The sequence below is a fragment of the Leiobunum rupestre genome, chromosome 1 (genome assembly GCF_980474605.1).
Source record: "Leiobunum rupestre chromosome 1, qqLeiRupe1.1.hap1, whole genome shotgun sequence".
Classification (NCBI taxonomy): domain Eukaryota; kingdom Metazoa; phylum Arthropoda; class Arachnida; order Opiliones; family Sclerosomatidae; genus Leiobunum; species Leiobunum rupestre.
Window position 1 is genome coordinate 13,241,311 of NC_143384.1, and position 19,415 is coordinate 13,260,725.

Below are 19,415 nucleotides of genomic sequence, written 5' to 3' on the forward strand. Positions count from 1 at the left end.
AAAAATACCTTCTGAGTTTTACGCATTCGATAAAAAACTCAACAACGAAAGCGCCAGGATTCTTTGCTGGGCCTCGCTGCTGGCGAGACAGACAACATCCGCATGATACGCTCACGGCCAAAGAGCTTCTATTGATTTCGTTTTGGAACTTCCTCTGGTCTCTAAAGGTTATCCTCTCATCTCCGTTGCTTTCTCAATGCGCTTGCCCGAAATCGCTATATAGGGCAGCCTGGCCAAACGTATGATAGCTATCGTCCCAGCCGATAATATTTGACTGATTTTTGGGACGAACAATGTTTTGAGAAATTCATTTTCTTAATATTCTGAGACTCTTTTATAACCCGAAACTTGATCACTCACGGCTTTTTATTTTTGAAAATTTAACCAAGAGACACTTTAGTTAAAAATATACTACTTTAATTGTTGTATCTGTCTGAATACTCTATGCCACGTAACGTGAAGGGACAATCATAAGTAACAATATTCATAAGAATGCAACTAAATGAAGCTGTGTAACGTACAATCATAAGTAATAATATCCTAAAGTATGAAACTAAATGAAGCCATGTAACATATATAATGATAAGTATGAAACTAAATGAAGCTATGTAACATACAATGATAATTTGACACTAAATGAAGCTGTATAAATTACTCATTAGTAACATACAATGATAAGTATTACACCTAATGAAGCCGTCCCTTACCAAAATTAAAACTGTAAAACAGACTGCCACAGTCCCAAATACATCCTTAGGTCAGACGTAATTCGTACATGCTTTTATACTTAATTTAGATTTATTTTCGGTTGCACGATAGATATCAATTTAAGTATTAAATAAGTTTGTATAAACAAACTTCGCTAAGACGTTTTTAAATCTGCCCCATTCCCAAGTACATCCTTAATTAAGTTTTTATGAAGTCGTAGATTTAAAATTCAATTATTTGTGAATACCTTTACCAAAAGCGAAGTTGTAATTTTAAGTATAAAAACAGACTCCTTTTAAGCTGCCCCGTCCCAAATACATCCTGGTTTCAGAGTTAATTCATTCTTATTTGGAGTGAAAATCGAGACTTATTTAAGATATTATATTTATTATATTATATTTTGGTTTGTCTAAGTTTCAAACAAGTTAGCAAAAAAAAACTTTTGTAAGACTTTTTTTGAAACTGCCACATACAACCTTATTTAAGATTTACTTCAGCTCTGGGAGACTCCTAATAACGGTTAATTTCAGTTTAATTTAAGTCTGATATTCCTCCTCTAAATTTAGTCTTGTTTAAAATGAAAAAGAAGGCTGGTTTAAGATTAAATTTAAGCGTATATAACAAGAGTTATTTTAAATTTATTACTAGCTGCAAATATAATATTAATTTTATTCTAGATTTTATGCAAAATAATGCATATGTTAGTCTCAATTTAAACTGCAAAAATAATGCATATGTTAGTCTCAATTTAATCGGCAAAAATAATGCATATGGTAGTCTCAACTTAAACTGCAAAAATAATGCGTATGTTAGTGTCAATTTAGACTGCATAAATAATGCACATTGTAATCTCAATTTTGACTGCAAAACTAACGCATATTTAAGTCTCAATTAACATTGCAAGAATGACATCAAATCTGGCCTTCATTTTAACAATTGTTTTTAATATCTTTCAAGATATTAGCTTCAAATCTATAAATACGTGTTTTGATAGCTTGAGAGCACATTTATTTCCTACAATACTCATTTAGAATTGAACTGTCACTGGACGTATAGCCAATGAAACCACACTCTTGAAGCCGTTGATCTTCTTAATTGGCGAGAAACCTAAAGGAAACAATACTAATATTTTGGTTTCGAATTCCTAAGTACAAAATAAAAACAAATTGGATTTTATACCAAATTTTGTATGGGCTGCCGTTTATATGAATGAACATTCAAATAATAATTTCTTGAAATTAATTGGTTTTCTAAGTTACGCGATTTAAAGCTAATTTATACCAATAAGAAATTGTTAAGTCGATTATGAAATTTTTTATAGGTTATCAAAAACCGTTTCGGTTTTACAATTTTTGCATTTAAATAATAAATCATAAATGGTTTGAATTTACCCACAAAACGGTTTACGCAATTGCAATAAATGTAAAGTCTCAGAGGTGTCGAGAAGGGGATGAATATTAAGTTAAGGCAAAGGTACGCCCAAAGGGGGTTGGGACACGGAAGCCCCCTTGTCTACGCCGCTAGAGCTTCACGGCAGTGGCGTAGCTGAGAATTCAGAGCCCCCCCCCCGCAAAAATCTCTATGAGCCCCCCCCCTTCTTAATTTTTTTATGGTTAGCGCCCCCCCGAAGCTCAAGGCCCCCCCCGAAGCTCAAGGCCCCCCCCCTGAAGCTCGAGTCCCCCGCACCGCGGGCCCTGCGGACCTCAGCTACGCCCCTGCTTCACGGAAATCTTAAGGCACAAAATGAAGAACAATTGCTGTAACTAACAAATTTTGTTGAAAGTGCCAAGAGAAACATTTTGTTAAATTCATTAATTGAGCGTCAAAGTTAGTTTTATAAATAATGTACTGCCAATCTTATATAAAGAATATTTCAAAGTTTAAATAAGGATATTTTACACGGCATATTTTTATTTCATTTATGTTATTAAGGCTGTATTTTTAAATCTAATTCAAGACTCTTTCATATCTTATCTTTCGAGATTTATGTTACAGTCTTATTTTACATTACATTTATTTTTAAAAACGCTGTAATGCCAATCTTATTTTAAGACTATTTTAAGTTTAAAACAAGGATATTTTACACTGTATATATTTATTTCATCTAGATTCCTAAGTTTACTTTTAAAACGAATTCAAGATTTGTTTTGGTGTTCATTTTTAAGATTTATGTTTTCCTAAAATACTCATCTTACAGTGTTATACAAGTCTTATTTTACACTTGATTTAAACGGACATTTAGCTGAAAACAACAGTCGTATTAAAGAGCTAATAAAATCTTTTTGAGTGTCAAAATTGGTATTTAAAAATATAACTTGTTGAAGACTTAAATAAACCTAATTTAACGTATATTTAAATATTACAAAAAATTATTTCTTAAATAAGATTAAATCCCAATTGATCATTATTACAGCCTAAAAGAAATCTCCTGTTTTGGTAAGCGGAACCTTGCAACATTATCGAAGGGAATTAAAGTTAATAAAAGATGGTTTTGACGAAGAATTTAAATATTCAAATTCAAATTTTATTATTATAATTAGACGTAGTACATGGGGCTAAGGGCCAAGTCAACTCTGTGACTTGGAAGCCCTAATATTTTTATAACTTAGGTAAAAGAGAAAAAAATATACAAGAGAAAAGAAAATAAAAGAAAATAACATTTTTAAATTAAATTAAATTACATAATTATAATTCATTATTAAAAATTAGAACTTTTAGTTTCTTTTAAACACTGGTTCTTTCATAGTAATACTAATATTGTGTACAGCAATGTTTAATAACTTAACACCACTATACATTAGCGACATTAATTTTTTAGTGGTTTTACATAGGGGTAGTTAAAATATATCCGTAAATCTTGTTTTGACTCTTTTTTTCATTTTCAACAACAATTTGTTTAGCACCGTGATAGTCATTATAAAGGAATAGGGTCGTCAAATAATTATACAATGGTTTTATAGTCATAATTCTATCTTTAGAAAAGAGCTCATTAGAGTGTGATAAATATGCAATGTTCGATTCTAACAACCAACAGTATTAATATTGTTTAAGACCAATTTATTTTATATTTTATCGTATATCGTAATTTGAGACTGTACTAAGGTTAAAATAAGAATAAGTTACACCGCGTATTTTAGTTTTAATCTAGGGTAATTAAACCTTTTTAACCTAATTCAAGACTCGTTTTAAGCTTAACTTTTCAGATGTATTTTATACTGAATGGGCTTTTACTACAGCACTATTTTCAATCTTATTTAAGACTTGAGTAAAACCGAATGTGCACTTAAACGTCAGACACATTTAAGAATAAAACAAGTCTTATTTGAGCCTTAAATTAAATAATAGAAACGCTGTATTGCAAAACTATTTTAGGGTTCAAATAAGGAAAAATTTACACTGCTTATTTTAGTTTTCAAATAGGGTATTTAGACTATTTTAAACCTAATTTAAGACTTTTTTAAGCTAAACCTTTCTGATTTATTTAATACTGAATATACTTTTATGACAGTATTATTTTAAATGTTATTTAGGACTTGAGTAAAACGGAATGTTTCTTAATAATCAGGCTTATTTAAGAATGAAATAGGTCATATTTGAACCTCAAATTTTATTCTAAATAAGGATAACTTACACTGCACATTTTAGGTCTTATCTAGGGTATTTACACATTTATTCAATAGAATTAAAGGCAGTGGCTGCGCAGTGGGTAGGTTCGGCAGGCTATAACTTATTGTAATTACACTAGGGGCCCACAAATCGACTTTAGGGACCCCGAATCCGAAATTGGTAATGACACTTTATTATTATTACATCCTCAATCTGAAAATTTAACTTTAGTGGTTGATTGAGGATCAAATTTATAATTTTGTTGGGGATTATATTATTGCCTTTAAAACATAAAAAGGGCCCCATAATTGACAAAAATTATTAACCTACCCCTAAAAACGTCCTGGCGCTACCACTGATTAAAGTTTTTTTAAACTTAATGTTTCAGATATATATATATATATATTATATTGAATTTACTTTTAATACAGACTTAATTTAAAACTTATTAAGACTTCATTGAAACAGAATTTTAACTGGAAAAACCAAACAAATATAAGAGTTCAGTTCGTGTTATTTCAGCCGCAAATTTAGTTATGAAAACTTTGTATTGTCAATGCTATTTTAAAACTATTTTATATTTAAAATTATAATATTATACCCAGTATTTGTTTTCTTTTTTAGTGGTTAATAAGGCTGAAGTATTAAACATAATTGAAGAGTCTTCATGTTTTTAATTTTAAAGCTGTATTTATCCTTAAAATTACGTTTATTGTAGTCTTAAATCAACCATTTTCTTTCAATTTCATCTGAACGAAATTGATGCTGTCAAATAAGTCTTATTTGAGTGTGAAATTTACTCCCAAAACATTAAATTTATTAGGTTAACGTAAGTCTTGATTAAGTTATATTTAAATGTAACAAATAAAATTTGGTTACGATATTTTTGGCCGACTTATTTATTTGTTAAATAAGACGTAATCCAAATGCATCCTTATTTAATTCTTAAACAAGACTCCTATTTTGGTATGGGGTGTAACGTAAAACGATAAGTAATAATAACCATAAGTACGACACTAAATGAAGCTGTGTAACGTATAGTGATAAGTAACAATATCCTTCAGTATGTCACTAAATGAAGCTATGAGTGGTTTGTTTAACATACAATCAGAAGTAAAATATACATAAGTATAATACTAAATGAAGATACCATAAATAACATAAAATCAATTAGTATGGTACTAAATGACGCTGTAAGCGTTTTTACACGATATTTGGTTCGCCTTGGAGATATAAAAATATAAGTATAGCGTTTTGGACATGCCTGGGATGGAACTGGGCGTTTGGATCAGAAATATCCGATTTATTTGTTATAATCCATAGCTGAAAATCATCCGAATAAAAACTTATTTTTTGCATATTATGTTTTATGAATAATGGAAAATTTTGCGGTTAGTTTTTCTGTTCCGCCGAGCTCTAGCCTGGGGAAGTAGCTTAACACATACGATGTGAAACTTATATTTCGGCTGGGCCCAACTGTTTCGGGTTAGTAGAATCTTATTCTTAGCCCCGTTCACGACAGAGCGTAGGAAGGGAAAGGTAGATAACGGAAACGTACTTTTTGAACTTTTGAAATTAAAAAATTGGATGCCACCTTTTTGTATATTTTTAATACAAACAAGTTTCAATAGATGGCGTTTAAGTTAGTTATTTCGTAGAATTGTTTCACTCCTAAATTAAAATGAGCAATAACTTTATTTTGGTAATGTCACGGAGCAAAATTATTTCGCAAAATTGTTTCACTCCTAAATTAAAATGAGGAATAACTTTATTTTGGTAATGTCACGGAGCAAAATTATTTCGCAGAATTGTTTCACTCCTAAATTAAAATGAGGAATAACTTTATTTTGGTAATGTCACGGAGCAAAATTATTTCGCAGAATTGTTTCACTCCTAAATTAAAATGAGGAATAACTTTATTTTGGTAATGTCACGGAGCAAAATTATTTCGCAGAATTGTTTCACTCCTAAATTAAAATGAGGAATAACTCTATTTTGGTAATATCACTGAGCAAAATTATTTCGCAGAATTGTTTCACTCCTAAATTAAAATGAGGAATAACTTTATTTTGGTAATGTCACGGAGCAAAATTATTTCGCAGAATTGTTTCACTCCTAAATTAAAATGAGGAATAACTTTATTTTGGTAATATCACTGAGCAAAATTATTTCGCAGAATTGTTTCACTCCTAAATTAAAATGAGGAATAACTTTATTTTGGTAATGTCACGGAGCAAAATTATTTCGCAGAATTGTTTCACTCCTAAATTAAAATGAGGAATAACTTTATTTTGGTAATGTCACGGAGCAAAATTATTTCGCAGAATTGTTTCACTCCTAAATTAAAATGAGGAATAACTTTATTTTGGTAATATCACTGAGCAAAATTATTTCGCAGAATTGTTTCACTCCTAAATTAAAATGAGGAATAACTTTATTTTGGTAATGTCACGGAGCAAAATTATTTCGCAGAATTGTTTCACTCCTAAATTAAAATGAGGAATAACTTTATTTTGGTAATATCACTGAGCAAAATTATTTCGCAGAATTGTTTCACTCCTAAATTAAAATGAGGAATAACTTTATTTTGGTAATGTCACGGAGCAAAATTATTTCGCAGAATTGTTTCACTCCTAAATTAAAATGAGGAATAACTTTATTTTGGTAATGTCACGGAGCAAAATTATTTCGCAGAATTGTTTCACTCCTAAATTAAAATGAGGAATAACTTTATTTTGGTAATATCACTGAGCAAAATTATTTCGCAGAATTGTTTCACTCCTAAATTAAAATGAGGAATAACTTTATTTTGGTAATGTCACGGAGCAAAATTATTTCGCAGAATTGTTTCACTCCTAAATTAAAATGAGGAATAACTTTATTTTGGTAATGTCACGGAGCAAAATTATTTCGCAGAATTGTTTCACTCCTAAATTAAAATGAGGAATAACTTTATTTTGGTAATATCACTGAGCAAAATTATTTCGCAGAATTGTTTCACTCCTAAATTAAAATGAGGAATAACTTTATTTTGGTAATGTCACGGAGCAAAATTATTTCGCAGAATTGTTTCACTCCTAAATTAAAATGAGGAATAACTTTATTTTGGTAATGTCACGGAGCAAAATTATTTCGCAGAATTGTTTCACTCCTAAATTAAAATGAGGAATAACTTTATTTTGGTAATGTCACGGAGCAAAATTATTTCGCAGAATTGTTTCACTCCTAAATTAAAATGAGGAATAACTTTATTTTGGTAATGTCACGGAGCAAAATTATTTCGCAGAATTGTTTCACTCCTAAATTAAAATGAGGAATAACTTTATTTTGGTAATGTCACGGAGCAAAATTATTTCGCAGAATTGTTTCACTCCTAAATTAAAATGAGGAATAACTTTATTTTGGTAATGTCACGGAGCAAAATTATTTCGCAGAATTGTTTCACTCCTAAATTAAAATGAGGAATAACTCTATTTTGGTAATATCACTGAGCAAAATTATTTCGCAGAATTGTTTCACTCCTAAATTAAAATGAGGAATAACTTTATTTTGGTAATGTCACGGAGCAAAATTATTTCGCAGAATTGTTTCACTCCTAAATTAAAATGAGGAATAACTTTATTTTGGTAATATCACTGAGCAAAATTATTTCGCAGAATTGTTTCACTCCTAAATTAAAATGAGGAATAACTTTATTTTGGTAATGTCACGGAGCAAAATTATTTCGCAGAATTGTTTCACTCCTAAATTAAAATGAGGAATAACTTTATTTTGGTAATGTCACGGAGCAAAATTATTTCGCAGAATTGTTTCACTCCTAAATTAAAATGAGGAATAACTTTATTTTGGTAATGTCACGGAGCAAAATTATTTCGCAGAATTGTTTCACTCCTAAATTAAAATGAGGAATAACTTTATTTTGGTAATGTCACGGAGCAAAATTATTTCGCAGAATTGTTTCACTCCTAAATTAAAATGAGGAATAACTTTATTTTGGTAATGTCACGGAGCAAAATTATTTCGCAGAATTGTTTCACTCCTAAATTAAAATGAGGAATAACTCTATTTTGGTAATATCACTGAGCAAAATTATTTCGCAGAATTGTTTCACTCCTAAATTAAAATGAGGAATAACTTTATTTTGGTAATATCACTGAGCAAAATTATTTCGCAGAATTGTTTCACTCCTAAATTAAAATGAGGAATAACTTTATTTTGGTAATGTCACGGAGCAAAATTATTTCGCAGAATTGTTTCACTCCTAAATTAAAATGAGGAATAACTTTATTTTGGTAATATCACTGAGCAAAATTATTTCGCAGAATTGTTTCACTCCTAAATTAAAATGAGGAATAACTTTATTTTGGTAATATCACTGAGCAAAATTATTTCGCAGAATTGTTTCACTCCTAAATTAAAATGAGGAATAACTTTATTTTGGTAATGTCACGGAGCAAAATTATTTCGCAGAATTGTTTCACTCCTAAATTAAAATGAGGAATAACTTTATTTTGGTATGTCAGTGAGCAAAATTTTAAAAATAATTGGAAATTAAAATTATTCGGGAGCTTTTTATAATTTTACGGTTTTGGAATAGCCACCAATAGGAAATTTTTCGTAATCTTAAAACGTACCATAATGCCTTTAACAACTTGACCTTAAATGTACTTTGTACTTAAAATTGTAAATTGTAAATAAAAAAATGTAATTGTACGAATTATGGCAACACTCCCGCTGGCAAAGAGCGGAAAAATGAGGTTGTACAATCATTGTTAATGCTTTCACCTGATCAGGTTATTCAAGTCGTAATTTTCAGACATCTTAAAGCAAGTGTCGGCTCTAGGTGAAGTAGCTCTTTTTTCAACAGATGTCGCTAGCTTCGAAATCCAAACAAGATGCTGAAGCTACATTTTGACCCAAAAGGCGGGACATAAAAGTTTGCTTCGCGTTGATTGGCTCGTTTGTAAATTTGTCAATAACTTCAATTATAGTAATTGTTTACAATATATTTTATATGGGATGTATAATTTCGGTTACAGTACACTTAGTAGAGTAATATAAGACTTTATAATAGCTCTCTGACGACATTATTGTTTCGCTATTTTGAATTTTAGCTTCCGTTCCCATTAATAAATGGCTCCACGCTCTCCACGAAAGTCATTTTTTTAAAGATTCGGATAGATTCATGGCCATCTCTAATAACAGGGGGCCTTTTCATAATACAGGTGGCCATGATAGAGCCGACAGTTGCTTTTTAAGATACTCAGCTAGTCAGGTCAGTTTAGTCAGCTATAACACATTCATCCAGCTGATCGCAAACTGAAGCTGATTCTATTCTACAAGTAACCGATCTGATGTGATATACTATAATTATTCTGAGTAGATTCAGTTAGTTGAAAAGTTATCTGATTTAAACATTTAGTATGAGAGCGAATAAACGTAAACAGTAGTTATAATTATAAAGTGTCTGAAATTACAAATAACTTTAACGGCACTGCGGCGTTAGGCGCGCTTAGCTTATTTTAGAGAGAGTCGGAGCATTTGCAGTCAGATTGAGTGGTAAATTCCAAATAATTGTGACGCCTGGATCGGTTACTGAGTTATAGGTTGAGAGAGAAATTAGCGGAGCTATCATTTTTACTTTTAAACTCTCGACAAATTAGGCTTAATTAGGGTTAAAAATGAATTATAGCCGTCAATGTCAGTAAAGTTAACACTATGTTAACACCAATAATCATACTTTATCTCTACTGTAATGAATGATGCTTTATTAATATTATTTTCGTGAGGAGTGACCGTTACTGTTGACAGCAAGTATAAAGTATCAAATGCTAACTTTATTGCTGACAGTTGCGTAAAAAGTTTTAACTTTTATTGTAAAGGCGTACAAAATGCTTTGTAATTCCATTAAATTAAGCTTGTTCTACCGAGCAAAATATTATTTTTAATTTCAAATAAGTTAGTTGTAAGCAAGAACAGTTGCTTAAAGGGAATATAACCTGCAAAACAATCTTTATGGAAGACCCTTTCAATTTTTCAAATTTCCCTATACAGTGGCGCCAAACATTTTTAAAGCCAAAGACCAGAGTGGCCAGAGCTGCAAGCGTTGGTGTTCCACACCAAATACCTGAGGTTATATTCCCTTTAAGCAGCAGAGTGAGAGCAAGAACTATGTTATTCGACTTTTTTTAAATTAAAAGCAGGATTTTACTTAAATTAGGCAATTTACAACTTTAGAATGAAGGGTTTGTTCACATAAAAGATTTGTGGATCAAACAAAAATAAAATGAATAACTGGATTGTTTCCTGAGGAACACCAGATCTGAATAATAATACAGTGGTAATATGAGTGAATCTGAGTAAAAATTAAGCGAGAATCTTGGCTAATACAAAGTCGATTGAAATTATAAATTTACTGTAAAACCATTTTCTGCCGTAGAAAGTACAGTTTTGCCAATCGAGAGCAAAAACTTTCAATTTCGTGTAATCATCAAAGTGTTTAGGATGTCTCCTCTCAGCCAGAAGAACCGAGCGTGATACTAAATTACGTGGTTTTGTTTCGCCAGTTCTAGGACTAAAAGTGTACTCTTTTTGACTTAAAACGTTTTAATCGCCCGTTCCGGGGATGATAATTACTCCGGCCCACAAACTATTCGCTTGTTCCGGAGTATTAAGGCTACTCTTTTTAATCCTTCTGGAAAGGAGGTGTCAAGGAGTAAATCGGATTTTGTCGTCTGCTTGCCAGAATTGTATCTGCTGAAAAGGCCAAAAGCAGCCATTTTGGAAAAATGATTTTACTCCGACTCAATTCACCACCACAAAATCGGAGTAAAATGACGTCATAGCCTTACTCTTCTCACCTTACTCCGAAATCCCGGAATAAGCGAAAAGAAACCATATTTTGTGGCACGAATGTGATTAAACGTAGCATTGGTTCGAAATTTATATTGATCTAAAATTTGACATTGGGAACCGTTGCTACGTTTAGTCGCTTCTTGTGACGCAGAATGAAAATAGGCCTTTCCATGAAATATTTCTACGTGCTTTCACTGTTTTTTCTACGTCACCCACCACCAATTCCGCTAAACCTAAATAATAAGTTGGCTGTACTTTTTCCATTTTCCGGTAAGATTTGTGACTTCGGAGTTCAAACTGATTTTAATTTATTTTCGATACTAATTAAATGAATTATTATTGCAATACTCGTATCAACTCTGTGAAAGTATTGTTAATACTTAGATATTTCTCAGCTATTATTTTATGATATACAACAATCTTTACCTGATACACTACTGTGGCTGACAATGTAATGTTAAGCTTTAGTTCACGAGGCTATAAACATCACTGTTAAACGTCATCGAAACCGTACTAAATTTTTCGTTACTTTAAATATTTAAATCCTCTGCTTTTACGACTAGTTAAGTAAACGAAATGCTTTTATACTTTCAACATTTGATATAACAAATTTATTAATATCACTTGGATTAATTTTAATCCGCCGTGTTTTGTAAATACTTACACTCGGTAGCAGACGGCATACCGAGCTCAAGAGTCGAGCAAGGGTCCAAACAAGGAGTAATATATATAACGTTGACCTAAATCATCCTTGCAAAAACAGTTTTCTTTCCTCCTCTTACCGTAACGAACATTTTACGGAAAGGTCTATTTAGAAGCACTTCCTCCATCTTGAGTTTGAAAGTTCCGTTCCAGTTGTTAAAACTTAAAAGGGATTTTATCTCCGTTTCTTGGTTTCTTTTTTTTTGCAGAGGTTAATGTTATTTATAATTTCCATTTCCAGAGGAAACGCGAGAAAATATTATAATTTCTGAAAACGAAAACGCTATTTACTTTGTAATTCTTCGTGACAGCAATCTAAAAAATTAGCCTGATCACGTTGAATGTCCTTTTATTTTGAAAGCAAAACGAGAAGAAAACTTTTATAATTTTAACTTTACACTCGTAAAATCTTTACTCTCAATGTTTTATTTGGGAACTGAGGGAGAGAACAAATTCCAGACCCAATAAGCCGATTTGACCCGCGCTGACCGGCCACCACATTGACAATATGCGGAGTCGTTCTTGTTGCGACGGCAAACCACCTCACCGACACACAGCTCCCTAAACTTCATCTTTGCACACATTTTTTTCTGAACGCTATCACATTCTGCGTCAAAAAAAAATTAGAGGTTTTAATAATGCGAAGAATATAGGCCCGAAGAATGGAAACTGTAGCTCCCTCCATTGGAATTGTTTGTCCCTACTCTGCGAAAGCAGTACAGGGTTGACTACATCAAAATTTAATGCAATTTTGATGCCCCCTCTCCGTAAGGGTAAAAAAAGGGGTTTTGATCATTTTAAATCGACGATGATTATTGACGTTAAACCTTATATCTTTAGCTCATCATATTAGATTGTGAGCTTTGTGTTTGGGTGAGTTAATTTCGCGATTCTCTCGTTTGGAGCGCTGGCGAGCGATGTAGTTTAAAGAATGGGGATTTTTCTTATGATTACTATCTACTAGTTTATTTTTCGGAGATTTAGCAATGTTCGCAACGACCCTAATAAAGCGCTACTTTATAAATTCGCGCCATGCCAGGATATGATTGGCCGATAGCTGAAAAAACGTCTTAAAAAGCTTCTTGGTTTGCCAAAAAGTTTAAGGCCTTCCGATTTAGGCCATGCCTACTGTACACAAAACGGGAAAAGCTAAATCTTAAATAAAACCAATCTCGGCCTTCAAAATAGAGATCTCGACCTTCAAAATAGAGATTTCGACCTTCAAAATAGAGATCTTGATCTTCAAAACGATTATTTCTAAAATATATTCAAATCTTATACGACAAATAACTAATATAACGAAGGTTTTAACGTCCTTGAAAATGGTGATCTCAACCTTCAAAATGGCAATGTTATGAATTAAAAATTTGGCAACCATTTGTTACAGAATAGGGTCCAGGGTGTACAAAATCGGGCCAAAACTGATATTATCAAAAGACAAATTTAATTTTCATTGTTGGAGATGAAACGTATCGAAAGATATTGTATTTTCAAACTTTGATCAATTATCAAGGGACTGCCTGCTTAATCTGAAAAAGTACACTCAAATACGGGGAATCGGTTCGGGTTGAGAGAACCTTGCATAGTCGTAGTTGAACGTATTTCGTAAAGCGCCCAAACGGAAGCGCTTCCGATTAAGTGCACGTCAATCGTGTCCTAACATAAAATATGCTCAGCGTGTCGCTCTACATTCCTTGTCCATGTTAATCTGAAAAAGTACACTCAAATACGGGGAATCGGTTCAGGTTGAGAGAACCTTGCATAGTCGTAGATGAACGTATTTCGTAAAGCGCCCAAACGGAAGCGCTTCCGATTAAGTGCACGTCAATCGTGTTTCATACATAAAATGTGCTCAGCGTGTCGCTCTACATTCCTTGTCCATGTTAATGTGTCGATAAACTTACTTTGTCGTAAGCCGTTGGCCCTGATTATCTCATCATTGGTGAAATACTTGGGCACATACATTTCAAAGTAAAATTTCCCTGAAAGATATCAACTGATGAATTTATAAAGAAATAACCCATCTATTGGCGTATAAAACTGCTATTGACAAAATATGTAAAGACAAGGTGTTTCAAGAGGGTTAAAAAATTTACTACTATTTTATCAGAATTTTATATTAAAATATGAAAAGATAAAATTACATTTAAATTACTTCAAAATATTAGGGATTTCCTAAAAATTATCCTAATTTTGACGTGGTTGCTTATTGTCCGTTAACAATGACATACTTGACTCGTTAATTCAGAGAATGAACGTTCAAACAATTATAGCTAGATTTTTAGTTTTTTTAATAAATACGGACTCACCTGATTCACCTGGAATTTCGTCTGGCTCAAACGCGTCCCCTTCTGGTGGTTTCCGAAATGGCCATTTCATATCATCTCCGCGTAAGAAAATTCTTGGACCCCTAATTGGTGGTTTCCGGAATTTCGTGTCATCTATTGGTATCACTATGGGTCCATTATCATACATTCTTGGACCCCGATCAACGTTTATCCTAACTGGTGGTTTCCGGAATTTCGTGTCATCTATTGGTATCACTATTGGTCCATTATCATACATTCTTGGACCGCGATCAACGTCGATCCAAACTGGTGGTTTCGGAATTTTTGTGTCATCTTTTAGTATCACTATTGGTCCATTATCATACATTCTTGGACCCCGATCAACTTCGATCCAAACTGGTGGTTTCCGAATTTTTTTGTCAGCTTTTGGTATCATTATTGGTCCATTATCATACATTCTTGGACCGCGATCACCTTCGTTCCTTCGTGGCAGTATCGGGAGTTGCTTGTCGTTGAGTGGTACCATTATTGGGCCCCTATCATAAAGTCTAGGAAAGATATTAACGTCAACCTCTTCTAGCTGCCTCGGGAGTCGTTTTCCTTTAACATCGTCTGGGTTACTTATCTCTTCATTATCATCATCAGATGGTTTTGGTGGCCTCAATGCATTACGACCTCCATTCTTCTTCTTCCCCTGAGCACTTTCTACCGTCTGATAGTCACAATTTCCTCCGAACAAGTTGGATATATCCCAGCAGTTTATGTTTGCGACACTCTTCGGGTTTGGTTTTACCCTGGGACGTAAAATGATTCCTCCTCCGTATAGCCAACCTCCAACTACATTAAAAAAACATTGTCAAATTATCCTTGGTTATTTGCAAACCCGCTCCCATGGCGACACCTATGCTTTTTACATCCGATCCAATTATATTTGAGGTGTATCGTCGTTGCGTTTACTTCAGTGAACATTTTCTTTCAGTTAGTTATCACACTATGGACTTACATAAGGCAATTTGTCGAAATAATTGTATTTAACTTTTAATTAAAGAAAATTTATTTCAAAATTTATTCTAAATTCTAAAAGAAATTTTTATTTCTTCTTGCGTATGGGGACTTGGCAGAAGGCGTAACCTTTCCGTAGGCATTAGGCAAAATTCTCTCATTTAACGACTTTTCGGACCTTCGTAGGCCTTATTATGGAATCGCAGGCCCTAATGTCTCCTAAAATTTTCGTAGGCCCTGGGTACTTTGCTTAGTCTGCCTTATGGATAAGGCGGCCCTGGCAGGGTTAGCCAAAGGTACTGTGTGACGTCGTTCTTCCAAGTCCCTATTTAAAAAATATGGAAACCAAACTAGTCAGACCGGAAGGTCAGCTTAGTTCACCTATTGCAATAACTGGTTAATACTTCGAAATATTTCACCTTACTTTCTCTGACAGCGATAGTTGACAATGAGATCAGTAATAGCTCTAATTGTATCTTCATCTTTCCACGACGGCTCCACAAACGCTGACAAAGACAACGGGAAACAATGGGCTTGTAACTAGCTCGTCTCCAACCGGCGCGCTATTGCCTTTAGTTATATCTGGTTACATTTCGAGTTGGAATTTCCCACCGCTAATTTCTTCAACAAAAGCCGACTCTTCATTAGGTGCTCGTTTTAAAAGCATATTGCGTTACTCGCTTAATGGCTCCTTAACGTGCTTCTTAAAATTATTTCAGAAATTTAATATATTTTAAGCGATGGGTTTTTCATAATGGGTTTGACTAATCTGAACTTAATTTATGGTTGTGATATCTTGAACTAAATTTATAATCTAATTGGAACGTAATCCTAGTATTGTTAACTCAGAATATTTAAACTGGAATTTTTATTTATTTATTATTACATTTTTTAGTTATAATTGTTCTTATTTCTGTAGTTATTTTATTTTCATTAAAATTCGGCCTCAAAGATAAAAGAAACGTGAAAAGGTAGAAAAGTCCAGAATAACAAGATGGCACGGTCATTAAAATACACACAATCCCCCCGATGAATTTAATATATTTAAAAACCAAAATTTTACTTAAAAAACCAAAGAGGAATTTAATTGAAAAGGAATTTTTTAGTTACCGGGTTTTAGAAATGAGGTAGCGAAACGCGAACGAATTAGATGGCGTCTTTAACAATTGACAGGAAATTCAAATATTACAATATTGCGTAAGCGGGTTGTGGAATCCCGAGAACTGGACAGAAATCTGACTTAAAATTAAAATTTCTTAATGAAACCGAAATCGTTGTTCAGAAATGATCAGTTCTAATTTAAAATATGATTTTTGCAAGTAAGTCGGTCTGAATTTAAAAACATTATGTACATTTAATTTCGAAAATCGCCAAAATCAACTGAAATGTTCAAAAGACCATCTTGTGGGCCTCCAAATTTCTGGTCGGGCCACCGAGGGCATGATATTTCCTTTCGATTGTGATATCCTTGGTCCTTCTAAGCCTAATGCTTGGATAATTATGTGGAATATGGCGGTATCACCGGTATCGGCATAGGTTTTGGCTACTCTGTAGAAATCCCTTAAAGATTGTATGCAAGAAGGCAGCAAAAAAGCTAAGTCATTTACTCTTAATTTGTTAGGGTTTATTTTTTGTTCCCTTTTTACACACATTGTGTACAGTGTGTCTGATGCATATGCCGCCGTATTCCTCATAACTACCTTAATTCCAAAATCAGGTTACTCGAGAAAATTCATTTTTCCTAGCTTTCTTTACATGTACAGTCGACTAACTCTCGTTAACTGACGCATTTCCGTTACGATTCACGTTGCGGTCGACAATATGAACGAAGCAGCGCGGAAACCATTCAATATACGCTCGCATAGTAATATTATTACAGTGTGGTTTTACAATAATTGTTGACATTGCAAATTATCTCCCCTTGCCATAAAATTTCCAGTGGTTCAAAGTATTTCTAATTTCCATTCCCAGAGCAAACGTTTGAAGATTTGTTCACATAAAATATGTAAAATAGAAATAAAATGGGTTCCTAATCTTGAATATAAATAACTCCTTATACACAATAAATTTATAATTCTAGAATTCAGCTTTTCCAATTTAAACTTACATATTGCGTCAGCAACTTTGCCTAAGTTAATAAATATCGCAGAGACTTCAACTATATTTCATATAAATATTTAAAAATAAATTCATTGAGTCCATCTTCAGTAGCTACACGTTGATGAAAACGACGCTGGGTTTTTTGATATTAAAGAATAATTAAAAACCAAAGAGAGCATCCTAATTTTGAGCGCAATATCTCAAATGGTTTTGAAAGTTGACGCACAGTTTGACACATTTGTATGAACCTTAAAATATGTTAACAAATTCTAAGTGGAGGTCTGCGAAACTCTCGATCAAAACTAATTGGATATCCGTACCAATCTAAACCAAAAACTAAGTGGGAATCTGAACAAATCTCAACCAAATTTAGTGAGAATCCTTATAAATATGAATCTAAAATAAGCGATAATATGTACTAATACAGAGTCCAATCCGTACTAAGACAGAGTCCAATCCGTACTAAGACAGAGTCCAATCCGTACTAAGACAGAGTCCAATCCGTACTAAGACAGAGTCCAATCCGTACTAATACAGAGTCCAATCCGTACTAAGACAGAGTCCAATCCGTACTAATACAGAGTACAATCCGTACTAATATGGTGATAAATCGGTACTAATACGGAGTCCAATCCCTACTAATACGGTGCAAAATCGGTACTAATACTGAGTCCAATCCGTGATAATTCAGAGTCCAATCCGTACTAAGACAGAGTCCAATCCGTACTAATACAGAGTCCAATCCGTACTAAGACAGAGTCCAATCCGTACTAATACAGAGTACAATCCGTACTAATATGGTGATAAATCGGTACTAATACGGAGTCCAATCCCTACTAATACGGTGCAAAATCGGTACTAATACTGAGTCCAATCCGTGATAATTCAGAGTCCAATCCGTGATAATTCAGAGTCCAATCTGTGATAATTCAGAGTCCAATCCGTGATATTTCAGAGTCCAATCCGTGATAACTCAGAGTTCAATCCGTGATAATTCAGAGTTCAATCTGTGATAATTCAGAGCAATATATTGAACTAATTCCGAGTCCAAATTTGAACTAATTCCGAGCCCAAATTTGGACTATAAAAGAGACCAATCTGAACCGAAACGAAACAATAATCAGAATATAAACTTAGCAATAATGTGAACTAAAACTAAATGATAATCTGGATGAAAACTAACAAGGAGAGTACCCGAGGTGTTTACAGCCGATTTTGTTCAAAGTAGGGCGTAATGTAGACCTATATGAGATATGAAATTTTCTAAAAGGAGACGTTGCACTACCTATTCGATTTGCCATGCCAACCGAAAATGTTTTTGACAACTTCAAATAAAATAAGACCTTTTTCCTTATTTTACCCAAAAATGTTCCAATTTACCCAAACTTTATGAAATTTAGGTGGTCCAAATTACTCAATTCGTGATTTTCAATTTTTTTAAAGTTTTCGTAAAAAACCGAGAAAATTCCGTGCTTTTTTATATGGAGATTTTTTTGTTTTAAGTAGTCAAAAACATTTTCGGTTGCCATGGCAAATCGAATGGGTAGTGTAACGTCTCCTTTTGGGAAATTTCCTATCTCATATAGGTCTACATTACTCCCGACTTTGAACAAAATCGACAATAAACACCTCGCGTACTCTCCTTGTAAGTGGTAAAATTTGGAAACAATCGATGGCACTCTTCGTTTGACAGACTAAATATACACGTGTACTTTGATTGCATTGATTGCATTCTCTTCGTCTCTAATACCCTATTCAGACGAGGCTAATAAAACTGGGTTCAGTAAACCAAAGTTAAATTTTTATAGCACATTTCAGTATAGCTAAATAAGCTCAGGTTTCAAAAACGGGATCTAAACCCGGGTTTATAAGCCTCGTCTGTAAAGAGTATTAGTCACCCTGTTGTCTTCAGTCCTCGATGGTGGCAAGTTTCGGAATTAATCAGGCATCCAATCAATCACCGTCTTGGCGTAGCCGCTAATCCCCCCACGTCTCCACGTGCGCGGATATTTATGTAGGTGCTTTTTTGGCCCGTTTTGACCTTATTCTTTGCTCTGTTCGGCGTATGGTTGTATCGAATATTGATTTGTTGACTCGTATAGTACCCCGGAGAACGTGGAATTGTCGGAACACAAGTTTGACATTTTGTTCTGA

At 33.3% G+C, this 19,415-nt stretch overlaps 2 protein-coding genes across 4 annotated transcripts in view; one reads left to right on the top strand and one right to left on the bottom strand.

The window, feature by feature from the left end:
- Window positions 1-19,415, top strand: part of LOC149961125 (glutamate receptor ionotropic, NMDA 2B-like) — a 176,902-nt gene that overhangs the window by 91,528 nt on the left and 65,959 nt on the right. The gene's annotated exons all lie outside the window — the stretch shown is intronic.
- LOC149961127 (uncharacterized) lies at window positions 12,204-15,770 on the bottom strand. The gene is made up of 4 exons (XM_090168066.1): window positions 15,586-15,770; window positions 14,181-14,996; window positions 13,776-13,853; window positions 12,204-12,478 (listed from the first exon to the last, which is right to left on the bottom strand). Exons 1-4 carry the CDS (start codon window positions 15,641-15,643, stop codon window positions 12,297-12,299), a joined length of 1,134 nt encoding a protein of 377 aa, XP_090024192.1. The 5' UTR covers window positions 15,644-15,770; the 3' UTR covers window positions 12,204-12,296.